The 11159-nt window shown below is 46.8% G+C and overlaps 1 protein-coding gene across 2 annotated transcripts in view; it reads left to right on the top strand.

The window, feature by feature from the left end:
* The first annotated feature begins 203 nt into the window (after positions 1 to 203).
* Positions 204 to 11159, top strand: part of ITGB5 (integrin subunit beta 5) — a 124285-nt gene continuing 113329 nt past the window's right edge. The window contains exons 1-2 of one of the 2 annotated variants that reach the window (XM_075933151.2): positions 204 to 741; positions 7493 to 7578. In XM_075933151.2, the coding sequence (XP_075789266.2) occupies positions 663 to 741; positions 7493 to 7578 (165 nt within the window). In that variant the 5' untranslated portion in view covers positions 204 to 662. The remainder of the gene's footprint in view (positions 742 to 7492; positions 7579 to 11159) is intronic. The other variant, XM_075933150.2, reaches the window with a different exon arrangement.

The raw sequence follows: 11159 nt of genomic DNA, 5'->3' as shown, positions 1-11159 counted from the left end.
TATCCGGGGGCAGAGTGCTGTGAGGGTGTGTAGGTCAGGGGTTGTGTGTCTGGGTGGAGCCTGGGAGCGATTGTGTGTCTATTGGCGTGTGTGTGCCGGGCGAGGACTCCCAGCGGGCAGCTAAGTGTTCAGCAGCCCTGCGTGCTCACGGGTCAGCTGGGGGAGATTTCTCAATCGCTCCGTCTTGCAGGCAGAAAGTTGCTGAGCCTTGGAAGCGTGGGGCAGACCCAGGGGGAGGAGACCGGAGGAGGGAGCGGAGCAGGCGGGGAGGGAGGGGACAGCAGCAGCGTGAGCCAGAGCCGGGCAGGGCGCGATGAAGGGATTCCTCCGAGGGCTGGGGAACGGGGCGGTCCCACCACGCAGCTTGTGAGCCCGCGGCGCTGCAGCCCAGGCCGGCGCCGGCTGCTGATGGCCGGGGTGGGGATCCCCTGAGGGCGGGAGGCGCGGCGGGGCTCGCTGCATGGTCCCCCCGGGGCGGCGGCCGCTGTGACCTGGCCGCCGGGGCAGTAATGCCTGCCCGCCAGCCCGGCATCGCTCCTGCCGCCGCGGCCGAGCAGCGCGCTGCCCCCTGCCGGGCAGGCAGCTGCGGCTCCAGCTGTTGCCGCCGCTAAAGCCGCCGCCGGGCGGGAGGGAAGCAGAGCGCGGCGGGCTCCTCTGCAGGCATGCCCCGGAGACGGGGGCTGGCTCCCCCCAGCGCCGCCTGCCTGCTGCTCCTCTCCTCCCTGCTCCCCAGCCTCAGGGGTAAGTTGGCTCCCGGGCCCGGCGGGTTGTTTCGAGTTGCAAACTGAGGAGTTTTCGTTGCGGGGTTGCGAATGGGAACAGGCAGCGCTGTGGGGCGTGCGGCGTGGGGTGGGGCGAGGGAAGTGACTAATTGTGGGGGTCCTGGCAAGCACCAAATTCGGGGGGGCCACAGTTCTGGATTTGGTCCCCTCTCCGCCTTTCTTAGAGGGGAACCCCCCCCTTCCTGGGGCTGCCTCTTGCAGGACAAAAGGCTCCTTGAAAACACTTTGTGGTTTGAAGGTTGTAAATAACCTGTTGTTTTGAATTCCATTGCCTTGGTCCTGGGGCTTTCTCCAGTCCAGAGCCTTTCGACTCAAAAGCTCTGTCCAAGCGCTGTCTCTCTCAGAGCTCCCTTCGCCCACCACTGAGGGGGCAGCCACCGCAGATTGGGGGCATTTATCCAGAAGAGATCTCTGTAGTAGGTCCCCCCCCTCCCCGCCTTGCGAGCCAAGGACTGTTCATGTCGGGGAGAGGTGTTTTGAATGCCTGGGTTGGCTCTGTCATAAGTGGCTTTTGATAAAGGAGTTGAATTAGTTTCATGGAGAATTGTATCTGGTGTAAGGCTGATGATGCAGTGCAGAGTTACTCTGAAACACCTTCAGAAATGCACCGGGAAAGGGAGAGATCTCACCAAGTGCATGCACGTGCATCATCCTTTTACAGTCCATAGTTCCCCTAGTTAAGCCAAACAATGAAAGCATGAGTTTGTTTTACCTGTGCTTCAGAAAACAGCCAACTCCATCAAATTTGGGGGCAGGTTGTTACATTTTATTTTTGTAAATGGTGTCAGGGTGCTCAAGGGTTTTTGGATAGGTGTGTCCCTTTTTACTATCAATCCGAATGGGGGGGGAAAAATCCCAGAGACCACATAACCAAAAATAACTTTCATGCTCTGTACTTTTAAGTTAGTCCCAATTAAATAGAGCAGTTAACCAGTGCAAAGATTCTCTTGATTTTTCTTCTGTGTTTTGTTTGTGTTTTATATTCCAAAATGTTTACTGTTTATCATATATTTTTTCAGTTTCCAAAAATCACAGTGGTAAATAACAACCACCTGTGCCTTGTTGTTCAAAACCTCTGTAGCTTTAAGAAATCACACTTGAAGTGTGTTGTCTTCAGCTAAGCCCTGGAAACCTCATGTGATCAGCTTACCCTTCTGTTACTAGATCTCTGGACGTGTCTACACTACATAACTAATTTTTAAGTAATAACTCCCAAAATAACTATTTTGAAATAGTGTGTCTGCATTACAGGGCAGCCTTGAAATTAGTCCGAAGCCAGCTCCCCTAATGGAGATGTGCTACCTTGACTTAGAGCCTAAGGAAGCACTGGGGAGTAATTACTTTGAATGACTCTGGGGAGTAGTTATTTTGAAATAGCAGCAGTGGAGTGTCCACATTATTGCTATTTTGAAATACACGTTATACCCCGAGGAAAGCAGGAGTTGTTATTTCGAAGTAACCAGCCCCTTATTTCAAAATAACAGGCTTTGTAGAGTGGACGGTTTTGTGTAGTGTAGTGTGGCTTTGTAGTGTAGTGTTTCATGTGTTACTCTGAAATAACAGTGTTGACCAGGGCTCTGTATCCAGGTGCAGCAAAAATTGTCACAATAGCACAAGAAGTAGTTATCTGAACAGGCCTGTTATTTTTCTCTAAGTGCCCTGAGAGACTAATAGAGAGCATGCCAAGAGTCATATTGACTAGAGAGCAATTTTTATGAAGGGCTTTAATTTCCAATAGTTTCTAAACAATTTTTGTGTTTTGCTCCATAGTGCAAAGAACTTGCATGTTGTTGCTCATTGGCAAATATCTAGGTCCTCATGGGGTTTTTTCATTTTAATGCCTTACATTCAGAATTGGTAGAGATTTGCTATTATTGAATGTGGTCTAGAGACCACATCCCTGGATGTGGACCACCTTAAACTTTGTGGATCAGTATTTTACAACTCAAACCATTCTCTACTTGGCATGAAAAGGAATAATGTTGATTATAATCAACTTCAACTGAAGAAATATTCCTTCCTGGAATTTTGGTTAGGCTTCTCTGAGTGTTTGGGTTACAGGCCTTCAGTGATCTAGATGGAGAATAACAGTATTAATAAAAACCATAAACTTGTTTTATTATATGTTGATATCTAGGCTGCCTTTCCTTATATTGCTCCTGGCTCAGGTTCAGGCCTAATGTGAAGATTGCACTTATTCTAGAGAGCTGTCATTGTTCTCCTCAGCAGGGATGCTTTTATGGCTCCTGGACACCTATTAAAACAGCTCTGATAATACTGGAAATGGCATTCTCTGTTAGTGTAGTACTGGTCTTTTATAAAGAAAGCCCAATAAACTGCTTTGAGTTCACTATTCATTTATGTATCCTTTGTGTTTACATTTTTAACTAGCTTCATTTACAAGCTATTCATCCTGTGAATAGTGCTATAGCCTGGAACAGTAAAACTTGGATTTTCACTATCAATTTTCTTCTATTCTATGGGATGCTGAGCATTTACAACTCTTAGTGACTTGAGTGGGTCATATAGATGTCTCAGCCCCTACCTAGCATGAAATCCTGTGCCTAACTACGTGGATATAGAGCTAACTATATTTCACTGTTTCAGGCAGGTGGGTACATTAAAGTGCTCTACGTATTAAAGAGCCTGCTATATTGGGATTTATGACAAAACTGGTTTCAAATAAGGTCACAGCTATTTTCCTGGAGCATCTGTTTTTGAGAGGTGCTTGGGGAGCCCATCAAAGTTGCTGGCTGGTGTAGCTCACTCTGCATCATCAGAATTCTGGTATTGTAGAGGAATTATCCTCATGGGTGCAAATCTTGTCCTTCCCCCTCATTGGTGCAGTCAGAGGTCCCTCTCCTGGTGGAACCAGTGCAAGTTCTCCTATGCCAAGGAAATGGGATTTGAAGAAGCCACTCAGAGCCTTCTGGGTGCTGGAGCAGGTGGAACTAGATACAGGGCAGAGCAATCTGGAGAATGGGTGGTGGGCAATAATTTTTGTAGAGGGGGCCGCTTCACCAATTTTGGTAGTGGTCCTCAGGTGGAAGGGTTGGGCCTAGGGCAGAAGGGATGTGCCCCTGGTAGGGTTGGGGGGAAGAGGAGACTTTGCCTGCTCTCCCTGAGGGGTAAGCGAGCACGTGAGATCTTGGTCCCTGCCGTGCCAGAGGCGCCCGGCGCCCAGAGGGAACTGCCAGCCGTTTTGAACAGCTGGCTATTCCCTCTGGTGCCATGTACCCTTGGCAGAGGGAGGAGACTTCGCATGCACCTCTGCCACCAGGGGTGTCCAACCAGCTCTGAAGCAGTAGCTGCTATAGTGTCTGCTGCTATAGCAAACTAGCCACACTCAATTGGCCAAATAGCCACATGTGGCTAGTGTTTTGGATATCATGGACATAAATGCTCACAATCACACCTGTAAAGAAGATACATAAAAATTATCCCCACTTTCCCGACAAAGTTAAATGATGTCAAAGTGTCAGGATTAGAACTCAGCTGCTGTTGGCTTCTAAAGATGTCCTCTTAACCATACTACTTGATAAATGGGCTGGTGGGGACTTTACCTACTTAATAAACACTGAAGGTGCTAACAGCTCCCTGTGTGGTATCCTTCCTGTTTTAAGAATCTATCTATTGACTTTGAATTTATCTGCTTAGGTTTAAGTACCCATTCTCCAGATACTTAATGATGCTCTGTCTCTCACCCCCTTCCCTTTTTCTTTCTCTCCCCCCTTCCCCTTCCCCCCTCCTATTTATTTTGAGTTTTCATATCCCCAACTCATAACTCCGGTCCTCTGAAGAAGTGGGTTGTGCCCATGAAAGCTCATACCACCATCTACATGTTTCGTTAGTCAATAAAGTGCTACCAGACCATTTGTTGTTTCAATCTCTTTAGTGAGGCATTGGTTTTACAAAATCAGCATCAAAGACCTATCTTGGACATTTAGGGTATATCTAAGGCTTTTAAGGCTCCTGCATACCATCTAGTCCCTCTTGGACATTTAGGGTATGCACAGCAACATTATTTCAAAATAACTTAGTCCGTGTCTACACTGCAGGCAGTTATTTTGACATTTCAAAATAATGTCAGACTGGAGGATGACTTACTCCCGACTCCTGTAACCCTCATTGTACAAGGAGTAAGGGAAGTCAGAGGAAGAATGCTCTATTTTGAAATAAGTGCTGTGTAGACGCTCCCAACTTCGAAATAAGCTACTCGATTGACACAACTTGAAATAAGCAACAAAAATTGAGCTAAGCCCTGCTGTGTAGTCGTTCTGGCTGTATCTGCAGCAGGAAGGCTGATTTCCATAAGAGTTTGTTTTCTCTCCAGATAGTCCTCTCCTTTACCTCCTGAATTCATATGTACACAAAGTAAAACACAAGAGTTTTGCTGTATTATGAAACCCATTATTGCAAGACTTCTTCTGAATGGGGAAAGGTTTACGGCTTTTCTGGAAACTACATCTAGTGCCTGGTTGGGAAATAGAGTCCAACCTGTTAATTACAGAGAGTAGCTCAGTTGTATAATCAATATTTTGTTTCATTTTTTTTTTAAATTCTTGAAAAGTCCAGAAGCTGGGCTTATTTTAAGGACCAGGGGTGGGGAATCTCAGCCCCCATGGCTTGCCTAGATTTGGCTCCTGAGGCTCAGCATTGGGGAGACCACACTGGCACTCCAGCCCCCTGCTACCCAACCGCAGGGCTGGAGCACACAAAATCTACTAGCCTCCCCCCCCTCCCCAGGCTCTGGTGTGCAAGGGGAACGTGGGGAGTGTCTTTCTGCTTCTCAGGTCAGGGGCTTCTCATTTTGCTTCTCATGTCTGTGCAGTACCTGATTGATTTGTCTGTGGATCAGTGGCCCCTGACCCAAAAAAAGGTTCCCCACCCCTGACCTAGAGCCTGGTTTGGCCTTATACAGCTGTCCAGCTTGATTCACTTCTTCCTTCCTCTTTGATCTAGCCCTCAGACTTCAGTGACTCATATAGCCAAATCCAGCATTTAACATTTTTAAATATAAATACTCTCCGAGAAGAAGGCAGTTGGGACTCCTAAGCAAACATTGCCACAAAGTTCTTGCTAAAGAGCAAAACTTTAATGAGGCCATTTCCCGACATCACCAAGTCTGCTTGAGCTTCATGCGTAGTTCAATAGAGTCTGTGGACAGAATTGTCTGCAAATAGATGAACTGTAGCATGAGGCCTGAAATGCTTCTATTGAAAAAATAAGTGGGCTCAGAATTCAAGCCCGAGGCATTTCCTTTTAGACTATGCAGCATGCACATAGACACCTCTGTTAGAATTTTGTTTAATTAGTTATTGATCATTGACGTTAATAGCTGCATGGAGGAGCATAGAGACATGAATAGTATCCAATGTTCTTTTCATCATAGCTACAGATACCATTAGACGTAAGCGGTTGCATTCAAATCTAATGCCTTTGGTGTTGAGTACAGTTTAACCCTAGGGATGGCAAGTCTGCACTAATTGAATCTGATCAGAACCTGCATACTAGATTTTGCATATAACCCCTGTTAGTTGTCTGTACTCTGTATGATGCTAATAATTGAGGGTGTAGATAACATTGCAAGTAGGGATCTAAACGGTTGTTTAAAAAGTTAACTGGTTAAACGCTGTGTTTAACTAGTTAACCAGGGAGCAGCCCTCCACCCACGGTGTGGCAGCTGTGGCTGGCTGGAGTAGCCGACCGTACTGTAACACGAAGGGGAGTAGCTCCAGGCCATCCAGGCTGCTCCAGTTAGGTTGGTCTGAGCCTGTACTGCGGGTGGGGAGGAGATCCTCGGGCTGGGCTCATTGCACTGCAGGGGTCAGGGAGGCTGCTTGGGTTGGGCCTGTTGCACTGCACTGTGGGGGGCCTGCTTGGGCCAGGCAGGGCCCATTGCACTGTGGAGGCGGGGGGCTGCTAGTGCCTCCTGTCCTCAACATAATGGACTCAGCTGGGCTGGAGCAGGCCCCTGCCTGATTTGGGAGAGGGGGGCTGCTCCAGCCTGGCTGGGCTGCTGGTTAACCAGTTATTCCTTTACATTCCTAATTGCAAGTTGTGTGTCTGGGTCAATGTGGTCTTTGCATTAGCATTGCAAGTCAAAAACATACCACCATGCAGTGTGGAACAACAGGTTCCATTCTAAGGGCTTGTCTTCCCTATGCTGGAGATCAAACTGCAGCGATCGATCCACTGGCCGTCATCTTATCACATCTACTTAGATACGATAAATTGATCTCCGAGCACTCTCTCGCTGATACCAATACTCCACCAGGGTGAGAAAAGTAGCAGTGTCGACGGGAGAGCAGCCCCTGCCAATCTTACCACACACAGGACTCTGATAAATATGTCTACTTCATTTATGCTATTTGCATACCTGAAGTCATGTACATTAGATCAACTGCAGAGGTTAGTTTTAAAAGTCAGTATTATCTAGGATTTGCAAGGAGCAACACTAATATCAAAGGAATGCTCTAGCAGAAGTCTTGGAAATATTTACTTAGCTTGCTCAGTTAACTAATTCTTCCAAAATCAATTGAGCAGGGAGGACAGGAAATCACGACAGTCCTAATTTTCACAGGTTCAAGGCCCAAAGGCCTGTAAAATGTTTAATCTCACATTAATTGTTACATAATGTATGTAATCTACCCATTTCAAGGTATTTCACCAGTAAAATAACCCCTATTCTCTGTTGTTTATCGCTGCAGGTCTCAACATTTGCACAAGGGGAAGTGCTGCCTCCTGTGAAGAGTGCCTGCTCATTCATCCAAAATGTGCTTGGTGTTCCAAAGAGGTATGTACCTACCTGGTCTGTCTTTTCTGTGTCTTTTGTTTGTTATAATAAACTGCTAACTGCAAAGCAGAAAGACAGACTTGCCTGGCTTGGCTCTAGCCTCTTCCCAGAATCAACTTCTACCCAAAAAAAGATTGGTAAAGAGGAGGCGAGTTCCTCCTTTTTAGAGTGCCGCACACACATCATCTATAAGTTCTTTGGCAAACTGAAAAGTAAATCAACTTCTCCATGCATCTTAATATACTTGCACTCTAGCATTGGCTTAGTGCAGTAGCCTATCAGGGTCAGTTACTGCTTCGTTGAATTTATCCAGTACCTCATTTCCAGACTGTGTGTTCCCGAATGTGGCACTACAGGTTGGACCTCCCTGGTCTGGCACCCTTGGGACCTGACCAGTCCTGGATGAGGGATTTTGTCAGACCAGGGGAAGTCATTTTCATCCTCCTCCAGTCCTGTAGACTGGAGACTGCTGCTGGCCCCACTGCCCTGTGGTCCCCAGTGGGCTTCCTGGTTCTTCTGGGCAGCCCAGCTGCGGCGTGCCAGGCTCCTGGCCACACTGATAGCTCGCTTCCAGTAGCCCATTGCCCTAATAGCTCCCAGGGCTCCCAGCTGCCAGCCCTCCATCAGGGCACTTTGGTCTGGCAACATCCGTGATCCAGCAGGAGCATGGTTGGTGCCAGACCAGAGAGTCCCGGTTTAGAGAGGTTCATCCTGTATTTGTATTTTTTTTTTTTAACACAATGTAATATGAAGTTCACATAATCAGTCTCTTTTACTGGAGTTATAATGACCATAGTAACTGGCATTTGACTTGATGTTTTAGAAACTAGCTACACTTCTGCAAAGCCTGGAAAGAAGCTGATTGTGCACTTGGCCATAGTTTTCATAATGATTACACGGTGCCAAGGCCGGGTGGTCAGATCTGTGATTAGTCAGCTTCCAGACTTCCTGTATGGACAGAAAGCATTGGATCTCTTCCTTAAAATAGAGAGAGAGCATAAAGAAGGGTTGCAGAGTGCTCAAAGGTTAGGTGCTGTGTTAGGGAAATCTAGAGCAAGATTATGTCTTGCTCAATATACCCTCTTAGACCTATGTTTAGGCTAAATGCTTGGAGAGGTTACAGAGAAGGGAGAAGAGTCGTTTTGGCTGGGCTGCTGCTTCCCTCTGCCATGCAGGTGGCAGGTCAGAACTGGGAGTCTTTGACCAGCCCTTGCCATGTTCTGTTCTGTATAGCTGAGCCAGCATGGAGGAGGAAGTAGTCTACATCAGATAAAGCTCAATTCTCCTCCTGGAGCAAGGGTGGAGTCAGGGAGAGAATTATTGCGATTCTCCACATCATCTGTTCCTGGGGCACTGCAGGTATGTGCTGCCCTTTGTACAGGACAGATTGTAAAGACCATAAAACCTAGTGGTACACTGTCTTGTGTCCACATTTACAGTGGACTAACATGGCTACTCCTCTGATGTTTGTTGCATTTGCAGTGCCTACTTATAAACTACAGGCAGTCCCCGGGTTACATGGATCCGACTTACGTTGGATCCCTACTTACAAACGAGATGAGGCAACCCCGCACTAGCTGCTTCCCCCCAGCAGACCAGGGAGACGCGAAGCTAGCGCTCCCCCTCCCCCCCAGCAGACCAGGGAGACGTGGAGCGGCTTTTCTCAGCAGACACCTCAGCTTGAAAATAAAGGACTGAGGGAAGTGAGGTGTGGGAGAATAAAACTGAGCTCTGGAGAAATGTTTGGCTAGAGTTTCCCCTACAATATGTACCAGTTCCGACTTACATACAAATTCAACTTAAGAACAAACCTACAGTCCCTATCTTGTACGTAACCTGGGGACTGCCTGTACTTAAGCAATAATTTAAGGATATCATTTTATTATGTAGTGTCCTAAATTGTGCTTAAGACTAAAACAAGAAGTGAGATCCCTGCTCTACAGGGTTTATACTAGGGATGTGCTAGGATATATGGTTAAATGGTTAACTAATGACAAATAATATTTGCAGAATTTTTAAATATTATGCAGAGGTTTTTTTTGGTGCAGAATTATTATTATTTTTTTGCTCAGGAGTACTTTTAGCAGTGTGTGTCATTCCCAACAGGCTTTCTGCGGGAGGGGTAAGACATCCCTGAAACAGGGGAGAGGAGGCTAAAGAATCCCATAACTCTGGGTTTTATGCCACTTTCCATTTACTGGGTTGCAGTTGGGGAAGCAGAGGTGCAAACCTGCCACTCGAGGGAAAGAAATCAAGTTTTGCAGGAGGAACCTTTTGTTTCCATTCCCCTATAGGCCCTCTTCATCATTTTCGTGCATCTTATGCAGTCATTTATACCACTGCAAAGTGGGTTAAAATATAAATAGCTCAGCACAATTGCATGTGTGTTATACCCACTCTTTACTCGCTTTGAACCAATGTAAGTGAGCTCATCATTACATGTGCCTTGTGTACCTGATGGCATGTTTCACATTAGTGGGATGTGCAGGTATATGAGCCTCTGATGTTGTGGCTTATGTAGTTAGTTCCTGTGATGGCGTTGCTTGTATAGAAGTGTGGACAGAGTTGGCAACGAATAGTGTTTCCTCACCTCCTGTCCCCTAGCACCCCTCCTCTGCTTATGCTGCATTAATGACATCATATGGACGAGAGAAGGAAACCCTTGAAGCATTCGACAGGATTTCAACAGTTTCCACCCCACCATCAACTTGAGCCTGGACCAAGTGGACACACAAGAGATCCACTTCCTGGACACTACAGTACAAATAAATGATGGTCACATAAATACCACCCTACACGGGAAACTTACTGACTGCTATTCTTACCTACATGCCTCCAGCTTCCATCCAGGACACATCACATGTTTCATTGTCTACAGCCAAGTCCTAAAATATAATCAGATTTGCTCCAATCCCATAGACAGAGATACCTAAATGGTCTTTATTAAGCATTCTTAAAACTTAAAATACCCACCTGGGGAAGTGAGGAAAGATTGAGAGAGCCAGAGAAGTACCCAGAAATCACCTTTTCAGGACAGGTCTAACAAGGAAAATTACAGAACACCACTGATTATCACTTACAGCCCTCAGCTTAAACCCCTCCAGCACGTCACTGACAATCTATAGCCAGCTTCAGAGGGGTTAGTCTGTAATCTATAACCAAATCTGGAAAATGATCCTTCATTCACAGACCCTGGGAGACAAGCCAGTGCTCACCTACAGACAGCCTCCTAACCTGAAGCAAATACTTACCCACAGCCACACACCACACTACAGCTACTTACCCAGGAACCTACCCCTGCAACAAGCCCTATTGCCAACTCTGTCTGTAACCACCACCAGGGAGAGTTGAACCTGGGACTTCTGGAGCTTAGTACAGGAGCCTCTACAGCATGAGCTAGAAAGCCAGCTGGCTCTCAGCTTAGGCTGTAGAGCTCCTTTCTTTTTTTATCTCTTGCTGTAAGTGGTCTAAGTGCCACTACATGGGACAGCGAACCACATTAGGCATGTGGGTTACATGTCCACATATCTGTATAAGCAACACCATCACGGGACCTAACCCCAGAAGCCATCACATCGGGC

Source organism: Pelodiscus sinensis, chromosome 7 (assembly GCF_052426305.1).
Source record: "Pelodiscus sinensis isolate ZL-2025 chromosome 7, ASM5242630v1, whole genome shotgun sequence".
Lineage (NCBI taxonomy): Eukaryota > Metazoa > Chordata > Testudines > Trionychidae > Pelodiscus > Pelodiscus sinensis.
Note: the sequence above shows the minus strand (reverse complement) of the source record. Positions and strands in the feature narration are given on the sequence as shown.